A 22,822-nucleotide genomic window follows, 5' to 3' on the forward strand; every position below is an offset into this window, starting at 1 on the left:
AAGAAGCGCGTCAAAAACAGCAGCAATATTAGCAGCCCTCCTGATTTTCAGACACTTTAGAAAGCAAATACAGTGCTCTCTTCTACAATAAGTCGTGGCATTCATAAGTCGTGGCATTCTTAATACACGCCACATACTACAGCAAAGACAGAAGCGCAGAGAACAGAATAAGGGCAAAAGAGCAGTTTTAAAGGGTCAATTCCACATCTCTACCAAGGAGTTGATGTCGCAAGTAGCAGAAGCAGAAGCAGAAGCAGAAGCAGAAGCAGAAGCAGCAGCAGAAGCAGAAGCAGAAGCAGAAGCAGAAGCAGAACAACAGCTACATCCCAAAAGTCGAAAATATCAACAACGCCATAAGCTACAACATCTATAATTGATTTAATTGATGATAGTAGTGAAGAGGAGATGTGTGATGGTGATTTAATTGATGGTAGTGAAGAGGAGATGTGTGATGGTGATTTAGATGAATTGGCATAATAATGGTGGAACTATTTTCAATTTTTGGTTGGTAAGTTAGTGGTAGTCTGGTGGTTTCGTGGGGTCTTCTGCCGCCTACTTTCCCCAAAACTATCCAGGTAGCGGCGGGAGCGTACGGGAGCGATGGGATCTGTCATGAAGTACCTATAAGTTAAGACGGATGCGGGGATCAACAGCGACAAATGAAGGGAGGAATGAAGATAAATCTGGATAGTTATTGTTTTGCAAATATCGTTCGCAAAACACGGCTAAAGAGCTGGAATATTAACCTACACTGACATCAGGGAGGTGCCAAAGCTGATCCACAACTCATATTGGGCGCCAACAAACGGACTGACCTGAACCGGCCCGACGTGTTTAACCTGGTCCTGGCCTGGTCGTTGTCCCGCTCTACACCTCTACCTCCTCGACCTCGACCTCGACCTCTACCTCTACCTCTACCTCTACCTCTACCTCTACCTCTACCTCTACCTCTACCTAACTGAACTGCATCTGCATGAGTTGGCGTTTTCACATACTACCTACTATCCCTCCTCCTGCATCTGTATTCATCCTCTCACTCACCACACACACGTCGATGCCTATCCACCAAACCGCGCCCTCGCTCTCGTGCTCTGCTCAGTCCCACCATGGCGCAACCACAAGACGCGGCGGCGTACTACGGCGATCTCCTTGACAGCGACAAGAAGCCCTCGAGGGTCATGGTTGCGCTGCTCACGGGGATCGCAAAATATATTGTATGTAGCGCCTAGGAAGATGCGCCATAGGCCCGCTGCTGTTGCCAGTGCGCCGTTCTGACAGTGTGGAAAAGGTCAAGAATCTCGGGGACAAGGACACAAAGTGTCTTACCCCGCCAAAGCTGGCGGCGTTCTACAAAGCCGTCGGTGGGAACTACGACTGTAAGAGAGCGCATCTGCCTTGAACTGTCTGTATAGCTTGAACTGACTCCTACCTCGCAGCTGTCTTCATCGACCTCCCAAACCCCCAAATATCATTCATCTACCAATCCATAGGCTGCCAACACACCCTCCAACCCACCGACGACGACTTCCACGCCCCCACCATCCCCGCCCTCACAACCCGCGGCTTCGTCCGCTGGCAAACCATCGAGATCCTCCTCGACCCCTCCGGGCACGTGCCCTTCCTCCAGCGCGCCGTCCACGACTTCCCCATCCTCATCCCGGAGACGGGAGACCGCTTCCCCGCCGACCTCCCCGCCTCCTGCCTGCCCCAGGAGCCCGACGCCGCTATCGAGAAATGGCATAATAAGTGCGCTGAGAGGCTGCGGAGGGATTCGGCGGCGGATGAGAGGCCTCGGGGTCAACCGAATCATACGGCGGACTCGAGACATCAGTCCCCTTACGTGAAGGCGTCGCATACCCACCCCGCTACCTCTATCCCGCGCGACAGCCCTAGAGGCACAGATAACTTCAACCCCAAACCCGAGCAGCACCCGCGCCGCCAAAAACCCACACGCAGCGGCACACACGCCCCCACCAACCCCCGTGACCCCCCACCCACCCCCCGCCCGGCCACTCCACCACTCGAATACGAAGCCGCGCGCGGCCGCCGCCGTTCCGTGCCAAGGGACTACTACCGTAACATCCCCACCTCCAGCCGACCTCCAAAATACGCCTCTGATGTCCCCCAGCCAGAGGGGTTGAGACCGCATAATGGTGGGCCGGGGAGGAGGAGGCATAGTCATCCGAGACATAGAAGGGAAAGGAGTAGTTCGAGTAGTTCGAGTAGTTCGTGGAGTTCGAGCTCGGAGAGCCTGACGACTGATCTGCCGACTAGTCCGTTGTATAGTGCGAGCAGGGCGTCGAAGTCGAAGGACCAACCGCAGCCTCAGCCACCTCCGCAGCAGCAGGGGAAACCGAGGCGCAACGCTAAACCCACCGCCGCCCCCTTCGCAGGACGCTACTCCGCGTCGCCAAGTCCGCACCCCGACCCCGTCGCCGCAGCTGCTTCCGCCGCAGCTGCTTCCGCCGCGGCCGCTGCCGTCGGTGGTGGTGGTGGTGGTGGTGGTTTGGGCGGGGGTCTCCAGAACGAGAAACTCCGCCAAGATCACCGCAATCGCGGGCTATCGATGCCGAATTTTCGTCATGCTGGGGGTGCGGGGCCAAAAATTGCAACCTACAAAATCGCCGTCGACCCCCCTCCAGCTGGGAAGTTGGGCGCCGCAAGCCCCTTCGCTCCTTCCTACCCGAATGCGTGGCGTAGCGAGTCCCGCGGCGGGGGGGCGAATGTGAGGTGGAGGGATTTAGTGGATATTGATATTCCCCTCAGGGGGGGGGTTAAGGAGCCTCCTGTTGCGCCGGATGCGCCCCCCGCCGTCGGTGGTGGTGGTGGTTTTGGGGCAGGGGGGATGGGAGGGAGGGAAAAGTATCGAAGAGAGGAATTTGGGAAGAGGGAGAGGAGGAGTGTGAGTCATGAGGAGAGGGCGAGGGAGAGGGAGAGGGAGAGGAGGTGGGAGAGGGAGAGGGCGGATTCGGAGACGGATGCGAGGATGGAGAGGAGGTTGGGGGGGAAGCGATAGGGGCGGGGTGGGGAGGGGGGATGGGGTGAAAGGGTGGGTTATGATGGTTATGATTATGATTACGATGGGGGATATGGAACCCGAGGGGTCTAGAACTTGGGGATTTGGCGTTTTTTTTTTGGGGGGGGGGGTAGGATAGATGGTGATGCTCAGCTCCGTTTGTGTGCGAGGAATTCAGGATTTTTCAACTCTGCTTGTTATTCTCTACCAAACCGTTTACATGATTCTACCCATACCTACATCGCCCTCCTAGGTCCCTTCCACATCACCACCCCCTCCACCTCATCCAAACATCAACAACCACATCCCCCTCCCTCTCCCCTTCCGAATCAACAACCAAATACCAATCAAACCCCGTCCCAGCAATACACGCATGATTTGGCCAAACCCTCACTCGCCCCCCCACCTCCAACCCGTTCCCCCTCCCCTCCTCCCCAGTCCACTTCAAAACCCCATGCTCCTGGCTCACACTCCCCACCACCCATCCCTCCCCCCCCACCGCGCCCCAGGGGGAGACAACGCCCCATCCGTCGTAGGATTTGCATTTTTCCCGACCTAGGGCGATGGAACCGGCTGTGATTAATGCTTCCCCGGTGTTGCGGGTGGGGTAGATGGAGGCTACTTCGGCGAGGATGGTTAGGGCGATGCAGGAGGTGGAGAGCAGGGAGGGGGGTAGCGCGGAGGTGGCGAGTTGTTGCATGTCGAGGACGGGGTAGACGCCAGCGTGGAGTTCGATCTGTGCATCTGCGGTTTTCACCAAGTCGATGGTGGATTGAAGGGATGCGAGCGCGGTGGCCTCGGCGGTGGAGGGGGTGGAGGAGGGGTGCAGGAGGTTATACACTGCTGTCGTGGTTGGCGTCGCGCCAACTGAGAAAGTAAGCGTGCTCGACGGCGCCAACTCACGAAGTTCCTTCGCAGCATCTAGAAGAGCGCGGAGTTCGTCATTGAGAAGACTAATAGCCGTCGCCGGATCAGAGCCAGCATACGAATGCCCCGCATGCGAGTAAAACCCCACAATCTTACACTTCCCCTCCTCAGTCAGCGGCAGCAACGCAGCCACCAACTCCTTGAACAAATCCGACGAAGCTAAGATGCCAGAACGCTGGTAGCCCATCTCAATCTTAATACTCACACCCACCGCCGTGCCGGACAGCTCATAGATGCTCCGCAGCACACCTACTTGAGAGGGATGGTCGAGGAGGATGTGTAATCCATAGGGGCCGAGGGAGGTGGAGAGAGAGGCAAGGCGGGGGGCGTAGGAGGGGGCGGGGAGTAGGCCGTAGAGGAGGGAGCGGGAGGTGGGGGGGTAGGTGAGGAGGAGGGGGAGGATGTTCTCCGCTTCGGTGAGGGTGGATGTTATGAGGTGGGCGGGGCGGGGGGGGGGGCCGAGCTGGAGGAGGGTGAGCTCGGTGGTCTGGGAGGGGGTTAGTTGGGGGTTCAGGGGGGAGGGGGGTTGCGGGACCTTGTGTGTCTTGATATGCGCTCTCCACCCGAATCCGAGGGCGTCGATGGACTCGAGCATGCGGGTGCAGTTTCGTTTCACTTTGGAAAGGTCGAGGATTGCGGAGGGGACGGGGGCACCATTGAGGTTGGTCCTGACGAATTGCTTTACGAGTTTCTGGCGCTGTGCTTCCAGCGCTTCGAGGGATGAGGTTGCCATGGCTCTGGAGGTGGGGGAGGTGTTCAGTGGGTGTTTTTGAGGAAAATGGTCGCGAGAATAGTGAAGCTTGGGTGCGAGTGGGATGGAGGTGAGGTGGGGTTATAGTAGCGAAATAATAATATATATGTGAAGGTGATTAATTATCAAGCTTATGAGAAATTCTTGGGGTACCTATAAGCTCAATTTTGTGGGTCTTGATATAATAGTTCTCATCCTAATATGAGGGATAATTATTTAATTGTTATAACTTATAATTCATTGCATGAGAATATAAAAAATTCGAGACATCAACCCTCCAAAACCTAATAAAAAATACTGATCCCACCTCTCAATTATTTATACAGACTTCATATATTTTATATCATGCTTCAATACTAGAAAGTAGTGTTAGAGATTCCGACGTTATAATCTAGACAGAGGCCACGTGACTTGTAGTCTGACTCCGCTATTCGATCGCGCTAGTGGCTGGGGTTGGCGCGAGCAACCCGAGTTGGAACTTCACAACTACATCAGCAGATTCACCTCTAAATGAAGCCAAGCTCGCCACCACAGACATAGGTCGCTCTGCGCGTATTCCTACGATACCAAGAACCCAACACCCAGCTCGTGTCGATGACCAGAATACCCCGATGAGATAGCTACACCCGAAAGCGCGACAAAGGGACAGCGTCTCTGATCTTGCGCACGCCACAACGGACTCAGGGACCGACCGCGACCGCAACGATGTCGCTGGAAGATGTGGACTGGGACAAGCAGGCGGCTGAAGATGACAAGATACTGCAGCGCTTTCTCTTGAACCAGGAGAACCCAGATGACCAGGGAGCCTTGAACCTCGACAGGCCGCTGGAGGTTGGCGAGAAGGCTGATGACGCGGAGGACTTCGAAGACATCAGCGACGACGACCTACCCGACGAGGAGGAAGCGACAAATGGAGCTGGCGCTGATCTGCCGGGCCTGACGGATGATGGAAGAACCAGCCATGATACCGATGATCTTTTCGGAGAGCTTCGCGGTTCGTCGCCTTTCGAAGGGGTGGACAGGCATAATGGGGTTCAAATCAAGCAGCTCGACGATTCGCAAACTACTCAAAGCATAGGTAGTCGCCTGACTCTGCCTTCATCACTGCCGTCTCTGGATAAATCTACCGAATTTCCGTCTATGAGCTTCGACCAAGAACCGAAACCATCCGATGAGGCGAACCAAGATCTTTCCATCCCAGCCCCCGCGGAGACTGAGGAGGAGTTGGTGAAGCAGGCATGGCCTACGTTTGAGCAAGGTGTCACCATCAACTGGAATGAGTTGCTTCCGCCCAAGAAGGCACACTACATCCCCAAACAACCTATCAAGCCGCCAAAGCCAGTCAACCCGACAAGAGTCAGTTTGGATCTCGCGCCGGAGCAGGAGAAGAGCTTTCGCGTCGCAGGGGCATCGCATCCCAACAAATTACAGAGGATCCAGGAGTCGGTGGCCAAAGGCATTATCCCGATATTGGAGGAGGAGTCGGACGAAGCAACATCCGAAGATGGCTTCGACTGGGATACGCCGCCACCGGATGAGGAGATTGGAGGCATAAGCTGGGCTGACTTGCAAGTCATTTGTGATGATTGGGAATCGAGAATCGAGGCTTCCTCACCCGAGGTCGAAGAACGCCAGGCTCCTGAAGTTACCTGGGATGATGCGGACGATGAGTGGTTCAGGGATATGGAGATGCACCCAGAGAAACGCCAGAAAACGTCGAAACCGAAGGAGATTGACATTCTTAAAATGCCGTCCTTTGCGGTGCCTTCCTTCGATGATTTTGAGCGTGCCACGGCGCGTGTTGCGAAGCGTGTCATGCTCGACCTCAACGATCCTCACCTCCTTGTCGATGTGCATCAGCCAAGCCAAACGGATAGGCAGTTGCGCCTTGGTGGTAGTTTCAAACGTGGAGGAAGCGGCAACGTGTCGAAGAGCTTGTCGCAACGCTTCAACATATCTAACGATGAAGCTTATGATGCTCTTAAGGAGAACCACCAGAACAAGGTCCGTGCCTTAATTGGCAGCATCACAGTCGAACATAGTTTGCCGGCTCTGAAGTTGCAGTGGCCATACTACAGAGTGAAGCTTTATACCAAAGAGGCGCGTTCTTACCACAGACCCTCGTTGAAGTTTGGAAAGTTCATGAACCACGTCATTTATTTCTCGAAGCCTGCGCAACGCAAGAGGAAGCACATGAAGGGATTATCTACCCAGGAAATTTTCAAGGAGTCCAAGGATCTGTCACTGGCAGATAACTCGACTGCTATGCTTCTCGAGTACTCGGAAGAGCACCCGACGGTTCTGTCCAATTTCGGAATGGGCAACAGAATCATCAACTACTACCGGCGCAAAGACGCTGACGACGCGTTGAGGCCAAAGAACGAAATCGGAGAGACAAGTGTGCTTATGCCCGAGGATAGGTCGCCGTTTGCGCAGTTCGGCACCGTTGAACCTGGAGAGACCGTGCCTACGCTCCACAACGCCATGTTCCGTGCCCCTGTCTTCAAGCAGGAGCCGAAGAACACGGATTTCCTGGTCATCCGAAACACAACCGGAGTAAATGGAACTTCTTGGCACATTCGCAACATTGACAATATCTATGCTGTCGGACAGCAATTGCCTTCGATGGAGATTCCTGGTCCGCAGTCTAGAAAGGTTACTAATGCCTCGAAGAGCCGCATGAAGATGATTGCGTTCAGAAAAATCCGCCATAACCCCGCCAACACCGTGAGGATCGATGAGATCACCTCTCATATTACTGATTCCAGCGATATGCAGAATAGGCAAAAGCTGAAGGAGTTCATCAAGTATTACAAGGATGAAAAGGTTTGGCGGGTCAAGCCAGGAGACGTTATTCCAGATGAGACCACAGTCCGCTCTTGGGTCAAGCCTGAAGACGTCTGCACCATTGACGCTATGCAAGTTGGCCTGAGACACTTGGAAGATGCAGGTTATGGTAGGGACAACCGGGACGACGGCTCCGAAGAGGAACAAGAGGGCGATAGTTTGGAGCAGCTCCTTGCGCCTTGGAAGACCAGCAAGAATTTCTTGGATGCGGCAGCAGGAAAGGCTATGCTGCAGCTCCATGGCGAGGGCGACCCAACTGGCTGTGGACTGGCATTCAGTTTCATTAAGACGTCCATGAAAGGAGGATATCTTGATACCATTCAAGGCCCTCAGGCAACTACGGAGGATGCTATCGCTCGTGAGCGCAAAGCAAATGGTGGCCACAAGTACAACGTTGACAAGCAAAACGAGATATATACGCGGGCCATCAAGGGCATCTGGGAGAAGCAAAAGGCCAACCTCTCCGATACCGCAGAGCATGCTGGCAGTGAAATGGAACTAGACCATCCGCTTGAGATGGAGCAACCGTATGGAAGAAACGCTACTCCGCACTCGGCAACCACGCCAGCGAATTTCGACGACTCTGTGAGTCAGATCAGCAGGTTTAGCACAAGCAGCCACCATGCCGGCAAGGCCCATCGCATCGTCCGCACCATTCGAAATAAATGGAATCAGCCGGAGGAAGTTGAGGAAATTGTGTCGGATCCGCGAGTTTGGAGGGAATACGTCAAGCGCCGCCACGCTCTGGACGCAGATGGGCATAATGTTTACGACGTTAAGCCTACTGGCGATCCAGAGTGGGACAAGAAGGAAGCCCAACGGTATGATTTAACCCTGTATTATTTTCTGCGGCGTGTACTAATTGTATATCCAGTGTTCGCAAAGAACTCGCGCGTCTCGAACGCAACAAGGAGCGTCGCCACGCGCGCGAAAAGCAGAAGGGCATATTCCGAGGCCCAGAGGGCACCGCAGATGCTGGTTCCCCCAGCGCTACCCCGGCGTCAACCGATGCCACGCCAAAGGGGACGTTGAGGAAGTGTGCTAATTGCGGACAGGCGGGTCACATCAAGACGAACAAGAAGTTGTGTCCAATGCTGAACGGGACGATGAAGTCGGAGGATGGCGGGATGGATCACGGCTTTGGGGCCGTGGCTGCGCCCAGCTTTGGCTCTTGAGGCCTTGCTGGGGGGAATTTGTAATATGGAGAGGAAACGGTGGGTTTTACTTGCATTCCAGGAGTTTGATACCGGTGCTTTTTTTGCATGGGTTAAAATTGTAATTTTCTCGGGGAGGTCAGAATCCATATGGGGCTAGTCGGGAAATTGCATGATAGGGCTGGGCCGTTTGGGAAGTTTATATTCGGCTGGTACTGGGAAGCCGCTGGATGGGATATGTTGGGGGGGAGGAAGCATGCGGGATAGACTGCAGGCAAATATTTACCGATAGGAGTGTCAACGCATAATAATATTGTACAATGGGGGTTTGCAATGCAGGGTGCTTGTGCGGGTGACTGCTAACTCAGGGGCCAGTGTGTGAGTTCTTTCAAATCCTATACTCTCGGTATTATATATGGAATCCCTCATTCTTACTCTACTACATGGACGAGGAACACAGCGGACGGGTCTGTGGCGTGCTGGGAAACCTTGTCAAAATCACGGTAATGGTCTGGGGGATGAAGGAGACGGATCGGAGGATTAGTCTTTCCCAGCACTTGAATATTCTCAAAGGTAGACCCCCGAACCCAAGACAAGCCTATTTAAATAGCGACTTTCATGGAAGATACGATTATCCTGCATTTAGACAGCCATTGTTGATCACTATATAGGAGAGTCCATATCGAGCGCCTCTAGGGAGTAGAACAATCGAGAGGACTGGGCTGGGATGTGATGCTCGTTAAGGGGAACAACTTGCGAATGAGATTCTGACCATGGCGGTGGCAGTGGGGTGTTGACAGCAAGGAATGGAATGACAGCAGCAGCGCAACGGTGACAGACCCCCCCACCACCTCAAACCAGAAGGGTTCACAACAGACTCGGGGAGCTTGATTGGGCTCACGGCACTTCTCTTTCCCGTTCAAAAGAATCGGGATCGTTGATTGGGAGAAGGTACTCTCCGAGGTTTCATCGAGTTCGGTCTTTGCGTGCTTTTTCGGACTGTTATATACCTTTTTTCTCTACCTTACTTTGCGCGACACGGGCCTGATGTCTCGGGAAGGTGAGCTGGATGTGCTGGATGTGTGTATGGGTGTTCAAAATCCCACTCTTATATCGGCCAACAACTCCCACCCACACACCCCAACCCTCCTCCATCCCATACAAGTTGAAACAAGTCCAAACAACCCCATCCCACCTGAAGCCCTCTCCCCCCTCCTCCTCACACCAAAAAAACCCATAAAACCTCACACAACGAGAAAATCACACCAAAGGTCACCCCCCCCTTCTCCCCCGCCTCCATCCCCCCACCAAACCAACACCCCGCCCCAGCCTCAAAACCACTATAAAACGCCCTCCTTCGACGACATATACCAACCCAAGGAGCCTGCGAATTCCGTCGGAAAATTCCAGGGGTGTATGCCCCAATTCGAGCATGATTTATGGTGGTGGAGCCGAAGCGTGGTGGAGGGGTTGATGTTTGACAGTGGAAAGAGGGTTTCGGGGGGTATTGTTGTTGTTGTTTGGGTTATGCTGTTGTTAAGGGGTTCTCGCCGGTAGGGGGTTTCTTGTCGGTGTGGGTTTGTCACCGTTGTTTTTTTGGGGGGGGGGGGGTTGTCGATTTGCTTCTCATTGGAAAAGGACTGTTGTAAACCATATAGAGTTGGAGACGACACCTTTGTATAACTCTGATGCCGCCTCTACTCGGTATGGTTCCTCGTCCGGCACTCTAACGCCGTTCTCATCTTGAAGTTCGAACTCACTGCGGCTGGTGTTTTTATATGGTATCGGGGCCCTGTAAAGTTATGCGATGCACGCTGTATCTTCTGGGGTTGAACGGGTTGGATCAGAACTTCGGACTTTTTAACCTATATTAAAACGACAGTGGAAGATAAGACTCCTGATATATATAACTCCCTCCCCGAACAAACCTCACGACTCGCTCACACTAACACTCAAATCCTTCTTCTCCGGCGGCGTCTCAGACCCACTACTATTCTCATCCTCCACCATCATAGCCCCATGCGCATGATGCTTACTCGGGTGCTGCTTCCCCGTCGCATCCAGATACAGCGCCTTAAATGTATGCGCCATACTATGCCTCCCCTCCCAGAGCGGATATATCCCAACACAGAATAGCGAGCAGAAGATCCAGATGATCCCCACGACCACCCAACCAGTGAAGAACGGCTTGCTGAAGACGTACGAGGAGCCGTACATTGGGAAGGGGAAGAGGACGAGGAAGCCTAGCGTCATCGCGATGGTGGCTACCTTCGCGATCTTGGACGCGCGGAGAAGCACCCGCTGTTCTTCGGCCAGCTGCTCCGCAGTGATGACAGCTTCTCCAGGGACAAGTTCAAGATCGACTCCAGACGCCTCCGCGATCTCGTGATCGTCGCTCCGCTGGATCTCCCCCATGGACACCCAATCATAGTTATCTGCGCCAAGCCCAAAAGTGAGGACTGGGATGAAGATGGCGGGGGAGAGGAGGGCGACCACGTTCCCGGCTAGCATGGGGTAGTTGGAGCCGAGAGTCTCGACGGTGAGTTCGCCGAACATCTTTTGGCAGGTGACGAGCCAGGCGATCAGTGCGCAGACTAGGCCGAGAGGAGGGGAGAGCATAGCGGCCCATTTGTTCTGTTTGCTCCAGAGTAGAGTGAGGGTGGCGGGGAGGACGGCGGCGGAGATGATCACTCCCATCACGAGGTAGAGGAAGCCCATTGATATACCGGCGTAGTAAAGACCTGTCGAGAACGCAGCCATGACGAGGCCGAAGCAGGCAACCATGACGTGGGACATGTAGATTAGGCTGCGGCTGGATGCACCAGGCTTGATATAGGTCTGATAGATGTCGTAAGTGAAAATAGTCGAGACCGCGATTAGCTCGGCAGAGGTTGCGGAGGTAACGGCCATGAAAATGAGAAGCAGGGCACACACTGCTCCGCCACTGCCCAAGAGAGCCACAGAGGCATATGGGAGCACGAGACCGGCGGAGACATCAGCTGCCGACATGCGCTCGGGAAAAGTTGGGAAGACGGAATGGTTCTCGAGTGCAAGTGCCGAGAGACCCATTGTCGTAGCGCAAAGCCATGGGATCGCAAACCATGACAGCCCGCCCATAATATATCCGGGCAAGGCGGAGACCGGGGAAGCTGCAATGCCTCGGTTGTAGTACACGTTGTCCAAAAACACAGTTCCAAAGTTTCCGATGATGTTGATGACGAAGAAGATGGCACCTTCTTTGGACCTCATGGTGAGGTAGCTGCCTCCTGCGTTCCCCTCGACTGGGTGACGTTCTGTGGCGGCAACAAGGGCGTCAAAAACTGCGCCTGGAGAGCCGATGATGTGGTTGGTAGCATAGGCAGTAAATGCAAAAATTAGAATGATGATTAGAAGCATCACGGTATGAACATAGTCTGTCAAGAATGTGGCTTTCATGCCGCCGAACATGGTGTAGACAATGACTCCTAACGGGAGCAGGAAGCATGCTGCCGGGGTCGAAATACCGGTTAAGGCTGTGAATGCTGAAGATCCGCCGGTCAAGAGCATGGCTGTGACCAAGATGTTTGTGAAGAGGCCGAAGGTAACGAAGACCAAATGCGTGGTCATGCCGTAGCGTGCCTTGATAACTTCGAGGAAAGTCTGTTCGGGATACTCAGTACGCTGATATGAAGGAGAACAACAAAGTACTCACATGAGCATTGGGGGAACGGCGCTTCAACTCAATGGCGAGAGTAGCAAATAAAATGATCTGCACTGTTGCGCCAGCGGCATACCAGAATGGCCCAGAGACCCCGTACTTGTATGCCATACTGGAGCTCTGGAGTAATGTCGCGGCCCAGGTCCAACTCGATACAACCGCAGAGGCTACCAATCCCGATTTTACTGTTCTTCCGGCGGTGCTGAACATTTCGGAAGTTTGAACTTCATGGTTGTAGCGCTTGAGGATCCAGGTTACAAGCACCATCCCAAGGGCGAATAGGGAACCGAGACCTAGAAACCGCTGGTATTAGAGTGTGAAGTAGACAGAAAGACATAATAAAGCCTTACCAAGGATAATCCCATAGCCCCATGCTTGACCCAAAGGGTGGGGGATGGTTATGTGGTTTGCGTCCATCTCGAGCTTCACGTGAGAATCTGAAGACGGCGAGATGTGATATCTTCAAGGGTGACGACAAAGAGAAAATAAAAAAAGCCTTGTACACCAGCTGGGCTGAGACACTGATATATGAACGAAAAACCTACATGGTATCAAAATGCAACTGTCCAATGAAACCTGCGTCAGTCATAGCTATTGAAGCTATGAGATAAGATCTGGTGAACCCCAGAAAGAAAGAAGATAGTCAAGCCTAACCCATGGCCTACCCACGAGTCAATGGGGCCGGCATCGGCCACGATATGGGCAAAGATGGCATGGTAGATAGGTGAATCTGCCATCTGCCCTTCTGAGATATGGGGTAAGGTGCAACATGAAAGTTGAAAGGGGGTACTGAGCAGCATATATCGGGTGGGACCGTATAACTATAGCGGCCAACTCCGGGATAAGCCAAAGACGCCGTAATGATATTTGTGACAACTGGCATTGGTAGGATTATCTTATGTTGATGACACGTGAAAACCGAGGTGGCTGGAATGGAGGCGTTGATAAATGATAAGGAGTCAGTCCATCAGGAGATAGTTGAGTTTTTCTGCTCGGGGAGGTGCTGCTTACGTGTGCACGGCGGCCGTGGGGCGGTCGTGGTGCAATGATAAGAGACACCCCCTGGACCCCCACATCTAAGTTAGCCCATGGTTGAGATAAGGGTCGGGAGCTAGAAAACATGAGCTCTTATCAACGAAGCCATTGCCGGCCGCCATGTGGAGAGATGGCAAGGTTGCCGATTCTTAATTGGAGCTCTGGGGTCGGAGGAGCACGGGAGATTGTTATGTAGCAATCAATGGAGCTGCAGGATGCGGTACATATACCGGTTTCCCCCCCATATAAGCCATGCGGATGGAGACCATGAGGATAGTGATGGAGCCCCCCCAAGGAATAAGACATTCAGATATTATTATAGTACACGGCGTGGCACACACCGGCGGAAGAAACTGCCAAGGTACGGCGCGTGTACCCAACTCAAAATCATGAGCCTGGAAACGACGACAACATTGGTATTGTCTTGTCCCCTCGCAAAAAACCAATGGCCTTCCCAGCCCTATGGAATCCCAACCCAAAACGCCTTACTTGAATTGACCCTCCTCCCCCACAAATGCATATCTTGGCCAATCTTGTACTATGAAAAGATTGGCCAGGAAATGCCTTGTCTCGGTCACCAAGTGCCCGTCTATCCGTACGTCATGTTTGCCTTGGCACCGGGCTGTTGTTGACCTTGTGGTGGACCCCATCCAGGCTGTTGTTGATTATACCCCGGTCCAGGTTGGCCTTGAGGCTGCATCTCATTTCCCGCACCTCTGTGTTGTTGTTGGACGTCTTGCCGGTTCCTGTAGTGGCCACACAGGTCAGCTATTATTCCCACACACCCAATTCCGCAACAGATTCGGAAAGGTACTCTAGGGGTTGCGCAAAGCCGCAGATCCGACAGACAACGTCCTTGTAGGCGTGTGTAGAGAGCGGAAGAATGGGCACGAAGCAGAATGTGAACCAGTTCCACCGCTTCATCACTGTCGCTGAGTGGTTTCCCTGTTGTAGTCGCACTGGTCAGTGACGCTCCGTATTGTATAATGCGATCGCCCTTCCAGAGTATCTAGGTCCTGGGTTCAAGGGACTCAGGTTTAAACTTACACAGTTGTGGCATTGGCAGGTGACGCCCTCGTAACCTTTCAACTCTGAGGAGAACTCATGTTCGCCACATGTGAAGACGATACCTGGAGAGTGTTAGCATTCTCCCTCAGGTCTTTCTGCCCTGCATAGGTCTGCTTACACATTGTGAGGTTTCAGTAATTGTAATTATATCGTATTCAGAATTCCCGACAGCGCAGAGAGATGTTGTGGTTCCAGAAGCTCCTTAATTGGCATTCTTGAGACATTCTTTAGTTTCACCTTGATCTTGATGTGCTGCGCCAGACATGCACACGTCAACGAGTACACACGTGATGTCACAGCCTAATGTGGCGCCTATTAGCGTCATTTTACCCGCAGCCGAGGCAAAGCGGGGCACGCGGCCGCAGAGTCACAAAATATATTTTACACAGAGCTTGCGAAGCTCTCTTCTTCTCTTTTCTTTCCTCTTCAGCGTCGTCCCCCTCAACGTTGCGTTTCTATGCTACAAACAGATACCTGCGCAAGCTCCGTGTCAAGAAGATCTTCGGATCAAATTCTATTTGCATATGAGAAATTCGGAGTAATCTTCAAAACACCTCACTCCCTTCTTCGGAAGGTGCATAGGTCTGCCGGTAACGGCCTGGCGTGTTTCACGTCTGCAATTGGCATCAGAAAAGCAGGGCGGGCCCGCGTCTTGTATATCTTGAGAGAGAGAAGAGGGCGCGTGGTTCGTTCCTATGGGAGGGCTATTGCGAAGATCGTGTATGTCAGATGAACCGCCGTGTCCCTGCCTGATGCCTGACCCGACAGGGGAGGGGAGATGGCGGGGTTCGGTGGCTATAGAGGCATGACACTTAAGTACAATACGCAACGTGCTGGCTCTATGGCGACTTGTTGCTGTAGAGCTGGTACAATTCGATTCTGATTACTCTGTTGGGGACGACGCTCCACTTTTTTTCCAGGTACGTGGGATTTGTATTCACTGAGGTATGGGATACTACTAATATTTATTGTGATTTTAAACTTAGTATGACCCCGCGATCGAGATGGCAGTATCAATATTGAAGTCACGCGCCCTATCAACACGCCTCAGAATTGAAGATCTTCCGCTGGTCCATATTCAACATCATTACTACCGAAACCATCTCCTTGCTCGTCATATTCATGAGATTTCTGGGGATGGACGAGCGATTTCAGCTGGCCTAGTTCCTTCACCAGCTCGGAGCACTATTGCCAGGAGCGGTATCTGCCACTGGTCCATATTCAACATCATTACTACCGATACGATCTTCTTGCTCGTCAAATCCTTCAGGTTTCTGGGGATCAACAAGGGCCTTCAGCTGTCCTAGTTCCTTCACCAGCTCAGAGCAATATTGCCTCGAGCGGTATATCTTCCCCAAAAGACACCGAATACCTTCGCCAGAAGTCTCGATCTTGTCCTGAAGGAGTTTTGCCGAGTCGACGCTTGTTTCATCCTTTCTCGATTTTGGGATTGGAATCGTGGCAGTCGCCGCCTTTTGCAAACACATGTCCAGTTTCGTCGCCTGGATTCGAAACTTCTGATACGGCTTCCGCAATTGGTCCTCCCACTCGTTGACCTCCTCTTCACTCTTGATGGAGTCTCGGCGAGAAGATGGGACTCCGATTCGGCGAGACCACAGCTCCCTCAGAATACCATCGCCCGCGTACTTCTTGATGGACGTGACCTCATTATCAAACTCCTGCTGGAAATTTTGATAGAATTGTTCAGCTTGCTCCAGTTGCTGAAACAACTTGGCGCATGCACTGTCAAAGTTGGCAGCATCGTCCTCGTGCGTTTTCTCTCGCTCAACATAATCACGTCTTGGCCGGGGGCGATGTTCATGGGGTGGACCAGTCGGCGGCTGAGGATCGTAAAACTCGTCCCATTCGTAGTACGGATACCCCGGGGGAGGTGGGTACTCGGAGGGGTTGGGAAATCTTGGATATCCCACGTTCATGGACGTTCGTCTATTGTCGTGTGGTCGTCTCGGCTCTCCGATGGTTAGACCGGAGAAGAAACTCCTTCCTCCATCTCCTCCCCTCGTAGCCGTCACCGAACGGCGGTCGGGAGCGATGGAACCTCTCCACATCATGGGAGGCAGGAAGGTATGCCGGCTCATGTGGCTTCTCCTTCGTTGGGGGGGACTCTGGGGGATCCAGCGAGAGGAAGACATCGTTGTGGTGTGCCAAACTTGTTGGCGTGTTTCTATATGGCGCTGCATTTATACATGTATTCCTGCAAGCAGATATACGGTGAGTTTGCTATGCAAGCACCCTGATTCTAGAGCAAGCCACCCGTGCCAATGCTTTCGGAATCTTTTCAAATTTTCGTTGATATTCTTTTCCTTTATCTACAAACCTGCTCTATATTATTCCCCCGAAATCTATTAAAAATAGTATATATCCAATCCTCTACACCGTTTATATCACATAGAACAAGACAGTAATATAAATAAAGAAAATAAAAAATCAGCTCACAAACCTCGATTCAACCATTTACCTGTATCAACCCGTGCCAACCCACCCAAATCCCCACAATCCCGTGATATAAACCAATATAATTGCAAGCCGTCGTGCATTTGTTTCTCCATACCATATTACACATCTCGTGCATCGGGCCGCAAAGCTTACACGTCACGCCTGCCAACACCATCATAGGGTTTCACACCCGTTACTAAGCAATTACCCCTCTACTCCAAACTCGTATCCCCTCTACATCTAGTCCTCTAACTAACTCTATTTATCAAATCTCACAACATAGCTATGTTCGGCTTAAACCCCTCTTTTCCCCCTCGGTCCCTCGTACCTCTCGTTGAAGAGGTCGCCGAGCTCCTCCGAGGACGCAATGAAACTGTTTCTGTGGCCGAGACGGTGAGTATATGATTTATACTACGGTATATCCTCCCATCGGGCCGCTCATGTGATCTATTTCCCTCCCGGAGTCCCTTTCATAGGTTACGCAGCCACCTGTGCTTCTTGACGGTCACATGGTCCCCCTCTTTTCCCTTCCGTCTATATCATTCATTGTAGCGAGTTTCAGGGCGAGCAAGTTTAGTAAGCAAGGATACTGATACGTTACGCAGGCTGCCGGAGGGATAATCTCGGCTGCATTGTTGAGCACACCGGGTGCAAGCAGATTTTACAAGGGCGGGTTGACGGTATGTGGGCTCCTTGCTGCGGGTGGTTTCCGAGGGAGGAATGGGGATGGATGGAGGAGGAGGAGAAGGAGGGATGGGGGAGATGCGTGAGACGTAGAATGAAAGCTGATATCGGAGAAGTTGTATACCCTCCCTTCACGGGTGCAGTTTGGTAAGTTATTGAACCTGTCTTCTCTAATCCCACGCTATCCCCATTTGCTGCATCCCCGAACACCTCCCAAGTCCATCAAGATCCCAGAGATATCCCATCTATGCATCGTATCCACCAAGCCCAACCATGCTAACGCCCCCTAGCCGGATGGACAGAAGAGGACACCAAATCCTACATCGGCCCAACCCTCGGCGTCGTCTCCAAAATGGCAGAGAACGTCCGTCCGAAACTCGACAGCACATACACCATATGCGAGTCCGGCACCGCCGGTCCCACTGGGGGAACAACTAAGAACCGAACCCCGTAAGTTGCCTGTCTCTCCGCCGTATCTATTATGAAGTCAGAGAATACCAGTTGGATCGGCGCAGCCTAGATTGGAAGTAAAAGAAACTAATAAGCAAACAGAGGCTACGTAGCCCTCGCCGTCTCAACCCCCGAAGGCACATTCACGCGGGAAGTAGACACAGGGTCGGCGGACCGGGCAGAGAATATGGTTAATTTTGCGGTTGAGGCGCTGAAGTTGCTGATTGATGTTATTAAAGGGGAGTGGGATGTGAAGTCTTCGGGGAGGGAGGGGCAGGCTGTGAATTGGAATTTGTAGGAAAGATCGTAGCTTGATATAGTACGTTAAATAAAGGGGCTTCATATAAAGGGGGTGAGAGAGGATACAGGGAATGGAATTTGTGATCTATGGAATGAATAATCCCCAACAACAGTGTGCTAAACGCCTAATCCCCAATACTCCTATTCCACGCTCCAGTCTCGACGAGCACAACAACACAACTCACCACACGCTCCTCACAAACTCGCATTAGCTAATCATACACGCCGCTTATGCCGCCCCCTGCCGCCTAAGCCGCCCCGCATAAAAAGAACAAAGAAAACTGCCTCCTAACCTTATATACCCCCTCTCACCGAGAACCCTTTAATTCCACAGGCCCGATGGTCTAGCGGTTAAGACTTCCGTCCCTCAGTTGATCAACCAATCTTGGATACCTTCAGGCTCACACCTTGGATATCTCGAGTCTGCGGTTGATTGAGGAACGATGGAGAACTCCAGTTCGAATCTGGATCGGGCCACTTTTTTGATGATTTTTTGATGATTTTTTGGACCACGAGGGAGTGAAGAGCCACGGGCAGGAGGGGGGTTAGGGGCGATGTGATGATGGTTTGGCGACGGGGCTTGGGCGTTCAAATGTCGGTTGAGGGGCTTTTTTTGGACGACCACAAGCCCGGCGGGGTAGCCGCTCACAACTCATTATACGTCGTCTGGATATAAGGCATCCCGCACAACTGCTGCATATCATCCTCCGTCAACTTCTCTCTTATCCTCGTCAAATTGTTATTACCACCTCCATACGCCCCAACCCTAGCGAGACCACAAACACCAGGCATATTGGTATTTCGTCCACTCTGCAACATCCCAAAGCGTAACACAACTTCCGAGACAGTGACGACGATACTGACGGCGATCAGCCAGATGATGATCCATGTGATATTGCTCATCTTGGTATCGGAGATGGAGTCAGTGAGGATCTCAGCAAGCTCGAGGAAGACTCGACAGCGCTCGTTGAGGACCTTGATGCGGGGTGTGATCTCGAGGTACTCGCGGACGGCGAAGTAGAGGGGGTGCAGTGTGGGCTCGGAGTCCCAGAAGAAATTGGGGACGTCGAGAATGTTGGATGCTGTGTGGGTATCAGTAGCTATTCGACAACTGATAGGGGCCAGAGAGCAACAGGGAAATACTTACAGAGATTCACATCAACACGGCTCTTGAACAATCGCCCAAGGATCTTGACAACTTCAGGACGAGACATCCCCAGTTCTCCAGTCAGTGCCAGGCGCTTCGGGACATGCTGAGCATCAAGCATAGTCTGCGACATCTTCTCCTCGAAAAAGCTCAACTTCGTGCTCTGCGCAATCGCATGGCTCATCGCCAGTTTAATCATATGATCTCCACTCCTCAGCGTGATCATATCATTAAACACTCTCGGCCTGTCCACAAACGAGCTATACTCGAAATGCAGCTCCTCCGTCTCAAAGTCCGCCTCATCCTGCGGCCGCCATATAATCGACTGCCCCGTCTCCATCTCGGTGAAGGTGAAGTCGGCGAGGGTGTCCTTCTCCTGGCTCTCGGTGAAATTCCAGAAGACTACTACGCCGTAGGAGAAGACGAACATCTCGGCGAAGGTGGTGGCGTCAGGGGCGAGGCGGTTTGGGCTGTCGCCCCTCTTTCCCTGCGCCGCGACTCTCTCCTCTTCTCTGCCACGCCTCTCCTTATCCTCTCGTCTTATCCTATCATCGTCGCTCTCGCCTGCCGGGCTCTCCTCTCCGCCACGAACACCATACACATCCGTGTCCTCAAAATACCCCTCATGGTACACCCTCGCCTCACTCCTCTCAATCTCCTCATCAAGCACCGCCTTCCCACCCGGATGCTTCAGGATCGGACTACTCCTTAACCGATACCCCTCATTCCCCGGCAAAAGCGGCAGATGATAAACCGTATACAGGCAATCATCATACAACTTCGTCTTCGCCCCATGCTGCCCCTTCACAAACGCCGCCGTCGCCGCCATCTTAAACCCCTGCGCCGTACAATACGCCGTACACCTCGCCACCTTCTCCGTCCGCTTCGCCTTCGGCAGCCGCTCCGCATAGCTCTTCCCCCTCAGCGCACCCTTCCTCCTCAGCTCATCAAGCTCCTCGTTCCGCAGCGGCCGTCCCTCGTCCTCGCTCTCCTCCACATACCCAAGCCGGAACGTCCCATTCGCCACCCCTTCCTCGATTTCTCGACCCTCCTCCAGTTCCGGGATGAGGACGAGCTTCTCGCTAACCTTCGTCGTGCGCCCGGGGATGTTAACCTGCGATGTCCGCGTCCCGGGGGAGACATTCGCAGCCAACATGCTACGCTCCACGCCCGGACGCGCCGTCTGAGTATTAGGCGGCAAGCGCGCCTGTCCGGATGGGATTTCGGAGGAGTTCTGGAGGACGTTGTCGACGGATATATAACGCGTAGGCATTCGGACGCGGGCGGTGCTCGCAGCGCCCGAAGGACGCGCCTGTTGACGTGCAGCTGGGAGGCGCTCGCGGGAGTCGGTGACCTGGTTCTGAATTAGTCTTGTGCTTATATACTGGGCGGCAGAAGATGTATGCGAGGTCGTGAATGCATGGAGGGACTGAAACACATACCAGGACCGAAGGCCCACGTTTTCCTGGAGGAGTCGACATGGCTGTGGTATCCTTTGTGCCAATTCAACTACTCAGCAAGCTTATCTAATAAAAAGGCACATGGCACAACAGCCCAAGTCGCAGTATCTGAGATCACAAAAAACCTGTCGCTGTCGTCGTATTGAATCGTAGTCTCATTATCTAACTTTCTCGGTCGGCCCCAGCAAAAGACCAAGAAAGACGTCATGGTCCATACCAAAATCGCTGGCGTCGTAGCCTCGTCTTTCCGCCTCGCCTAACCTAACCTATTGCCCCGTCAAAAATATTATATTTCTACAATATGCACTCGGCGCCAGCCTTCCCATCTTAACTCCAGCCAGACTTTCGACTCGCCACCAAGTGACCTGCGAAGCGCGGCCTGTCTACGTTGAAGAGTCGTCGCTGTCGCTATTTCACATACCGACCTTACCACAACCACACCGGCAATCGTTCGTCCCACGCCACACACTCATACACACACTCATACGCCCACCACCCACCTACCTCACCTCACGCCTACCAGGCCACTCCAACAATGGCCTCCCCACCCCCCGCCGCGCTCGACACGAAGCTCGAGATCCTCAAAAACCAAGTGTACGAACAATGTCTCGACGAGGAGCTTGAAACCGTGTTCCGGCAACAGGACATCCTCGACATGGGAGTCATACCCGACAGCGACGCGGCGCTGCTGCTCGCTGTGACGCAGCGGCTCGTGGACGAGAAGTTGTTCAAGATGGTCCGGGATGGGCAGCTGGGGTGGATGTACCGTCCTCTCGAGGACGCTCTCAAGTAAGCTTTTCCCCTCCCTGCCCTCAATCCCCAGTCCCCAATCCCCTCGAAGCCAGCAGTGGTGCGTTAGCGGTGATGCAGTTTCTAAGCTTACCCCCCCAGATACCGCGGCCTAACCCACGAACAAGAAATGGTCTACTCCCTCATCGACGAATCCAGCACCGAAGGCATCTGGTCCAAAACCATCAAAAACAAAACCGCCCTCCACGAATCCCTCATGCGCTCCGCCCTCAAAGCCCTCGAGACCAAGCGCCTCATCTCAGACATGAAATCCGTCGAGCACCCCACCCGCAAGATGTACATCAAATCCACCTTACGCCCTTCCGAGAAGGCCACCGGGGGGGCTTGGTACACTGATAATGAGCTGGATGAGGCGTTTATTGAGGGGTTGACGGGGGTGCTTTATAAGTACATTGAGGCGAGGTCGTTTTACAGATCCACGAGCAGGAGGCCGTTGAAGAGAATCGCAGGCCGCCCAACACCGAAACCGGCGCAAGGGGGAGATACCATAACCCTCCTCCCCCTCCCCCCCACCTACCGCGGCTACCCCTCCCTCGCCGAACTAACCCTCTTCATCGAGTCCTCGCCCATCACCTCGACAACCCTCTCCGCAGACGACATCTCCGCGCTCCTCGACGTGTTGGTCTACGATCGCCGCATCGAGCAGGTCGTGGCTGGGCCAGAGGGGGTAGCGTTTAAGGCGGTACGGAAGGCGATTGTGGGGGAGGAGGCGGTGGAGAGGGGGAATGGGTTGACGGAGGCGCCGTGTGGGAGGTGTCCGGTGTTTGAGCTTTGCGAGGAGGGGGGGCCGGTTAGTGCGAGTAGTTGTGTTTATTATCAGGAGTGGTTGACTGGGGGGGGGTTTTAGGGTTTGAGGGTTTAGGTGGAGGGGGGGGGATTGGGGGGGAGGAGGAGAAGGGGAAGGGGGGGGGGAGAGAGACGGGATGGGAGGGCGTTAATAGGGTATACCTTGGGATCAAGTGGTGGGGGCGTTTTTTTGGTGTTGGGGTGATTTATTTGCTGATTTTGGGTTGGGTTGG

General features: G+C 53.3%; 10 protein-coding genes across 10 annotated transcripts; 5 read left to right on the plus strand and 5 right to left on the minus strand.

The window, feature by feature from the left end:
- Positions 1–932: 932 nt before the first annotated feature.
- VC83_06450 (uncharacterized protein) lies at positions 933–3,016 on the plus strand (the record flags this gene model as incomplete). Its single annotated transcript, XM_024470051.1, has 3 exons — positions 933–1,214; positions 1,289–1,376; positions 1,437–3,016. Exons 1-3 carry the CDS (start codon positions 1,107–1,109, stop codon positions 3,014–3,016), a joined length of 1,776 nt encoding a protein of 591 aa, XP_024323724.1. The 5' UTR covers positions 933–1,106.
- Positions 3,017–3,281: 265 nt separating this feature from the next.
- On the minus strand, positions 3,282–4,871 carry VC83_06451 (uncharacterized protein; the record flags this gene model as incomplete). Its single annotated transcript, XM_024470052.1, has 2 exons — positions 4,479–4,871; positions 3,282–4,430 (listed from the first exon to the last, which is right to left on the minus strand). Exons 1-2 carry the CDS (start codon positions 4,674–4,676, stop codon positions 3,282–3,284), a joined length of 1,347 nt encoding a protein of 448 aa, XP_024323507.1. The 5' UTR covers positions 4,677–4,871.
- Positions 4,872–5,185: 314 nt separating this feature from the next.
- On the plus strand, positions 5,186–9,989 carry VC83_06452 (uncharacterized protein). The gene is made up of 3 exons (XM_024470053.1): positions 5,186–8,362; positions 8,416–9,268; positions 9,367–9,989. The coding sequence occupies exons 1-2, from the start codon at positions 5,400–5,402 to the stop codon at positions 8,714–8,716; spliced, it is 3,264 nt and encodes a 1,087-aa protein (XP_024323669.1). The 5' UTR covers positions 5,186–5,399; the 3' UTR covers positions 8,717–9,268; positions 9,367–9,989.
- Positions 9,743–10,252, plus strand: VC83_06453 (uncharacterized protein; the record flags this gene model as incomplete). The annotated part of the gene is made up of 1 exon (XM_024470054.1): positions 9,743–10,252. One exon carries the CDS (start codon positions 9,743–9,745, stop codon positions 10,250–10,252), a length of 510 nt encoding a protein of 169 aa, XP_024323670.1.
- A 372-nt stretch (positions 10,253–10,624) lies between these two features.
- VC83_06454 (uncharacterized protein) lies at positions 10,625–12,809 on the minus strand (the record flags this gene model as incomplete). Its single annotated transcript, XM_024470055.1, has 3 exons — positions 10,625–12,334; positions 12,387–12,685; positions 12,743–12,809. 3 exons carry the CDS (start codon positions 12,807–12,809, stop codon positions 10,625–10,627), a joined length of 2,076 nt encoding a protein of 691 aa, XP_024323725.1.
- A 1,207-nt stretch (positions 12,810–14,016) lies between these two features.
- Positions 14,017–14,617, minus strand: VC83_06455 (uncharacterized protein; the record flags this gene model as incomplete). Its single annotated transcript, XM_024470056.1, has 4 exons — positions 14,017–14,173; positions 14,242–14,372; positions 14,475–14,557; positions 14,614–14,617. 4 exons carry the CDS (start codon positions 14,615–14,617, stop codon positions 14,017–14,019), a joined length of 375 nt encoding a protein of 124 aa, XP_024323671.1.
- A 1,047-nt stretch (positions 14,618–15,664) lies between these two features.
- VC83_06456 (uncharacterized protein) lies at positions 15,665–16,909 on the minus strand (the record flags this gene model as incomplete). The annotated part of the gene is made up of 1 exon (XM_024470057.1): positions 15,665–16,909. Exon 1 carries the CDS (start codon positions 16,694–16,696, stop codon positions 15,665–15,667), a length of 1,032 nt encoding a protein of 343 aa, XP_024323726.1. The 5' UTR covers positions 16,697–16,909.
- A 161-nt stretch (positions 16,910–17,070) lies between these two features.
- Positions 17,071–18,456, plus strand: VC83_06457 (uncharacterized protein). The gene is made up of 5 exons (XM_024470058.1): positions 17,071–17,345; positions 17,558–17,632; positions 17,753–17,783; positions 17,927–18,086; positions 18,189–18,456. Exons 1-5 carry the CDS (start codon positions 17,238–17,240, stop codon positions 18,382–18,384), a joined length of 570 nt encoding a protein of 189 aa, XP_024323728.1. The 5' UTR covers positions 17,071–17,237; the 3' UTR covers positions 18,385–18,456.
- On the minus strand, positions 18,433–21,168 carry VC83_06459 (uncharacterized protein). Its single transcript, XM_024470059.1, has 3 exons — positions 20,976–21,168; positions 19,534–20,887; positions 18,433–19,468 (listed from the first exon to the last, which is right to left on the minus strand). Exons 1-3 carry the CDS (start codon positions 21,012–21,014, stop codon positions 19,032–19,034), a joined length of 1,830 nt encoding a protein of 609 aa, XP_024323668.1. The 5' UTR covers positions 21,015–21,168; the 3' UTR covers positions 18,433–19,031.
- RPC34 (34-kDa subunit of RNA polymerase III (C)) lies at positions 21,169–22,650 on the plus strand (the record flags this gene model as incomplete). Its single annotated transcript, XM_024470060.1, has 2 exons — positions 21,169–21,782; positions 21,885–22,650. Exons 1-2 carry the CDS (start codon positions 21,529–21,531, stop codon positions 22,648–22,650), a joined length of 1,020 nt encoding a protein of 339 aa, XP_024323485.1. The 5' UTR covers positions 21,169–21,528.
- Positions 22,651–22,822: the final 172 nt, after the last annotated feature.

The sequence above is a fragment of the Pseudogymnoascus destructans genome (genome assembly GCF_001641265.1).
Source record: "Pseudogymnoascus destructans isolate 20631-21 unplaced genomic scaffold scaffold_12, whole genome shotgun sequence".
Lineage (NCBI taxonomy): Eukaryota > Fungi > Ascomycota > Leotiomycetes > Thelebolales > Thelebolaceae > Pseudogymnoascus > Pseudogymnoascus destructans.

Coding starts and splice junctions, on each gene's coding strand:
- VC83_06452 (XM_024470053.1), top strand. CDS start 5,400: ATGTCGCTGGAAGATGTGGACTGGGACAAGCAGGCGGCTGAAGATGAC. Junction 8,363..8,415: donor GACAAGAAGGAAGCCCAACG/GTATGATTTAAC, acceptor TTGTATATCCAG/TGTTCGCAAAGAACTCGCGC.
- VC83_06457 (XM_024470058.1), top strand. CDS start 17,238: ATGTTCGGCTTAAACCCCTCTTTTCCCCCTCGGTCCCTCGTACCTCTC. Junction 17,346..17,557: donor CTGTTTCTGTGGCCGAGACG/GTGAGTATATGA, acceptor TACGTTACGCAG/GCTGCCGGAGGGATAATCTC. Junction 17,633..17,752: donor TTTACAAGGGCGGGTTGACG/GTATGTGGGCTC, acceptor ATATCGGAGAAG/TTGTATACCCTCCCTTCACG.
- VC83_06459 (XM_024470059.1), bottom strand. CDS start 21,014: ATGTCGACTCCTCCAGGAAAACGTGGGCCTTCGGTCCTG. Junction 20,888..20,975: donor AACGTGGGCCTTCGGTCCTG/GTATGTGTTTCA, acceptor ATTCAGAACCAG/GTCACCGACTCCCGCGAGCG. Junction 19,469..19,533: donor CCGTGTTGATGTGAATCTCT/GTAAGTATTTCC, acceptor ATACCCACACAG/CATCCAACATTCTCGACGTC.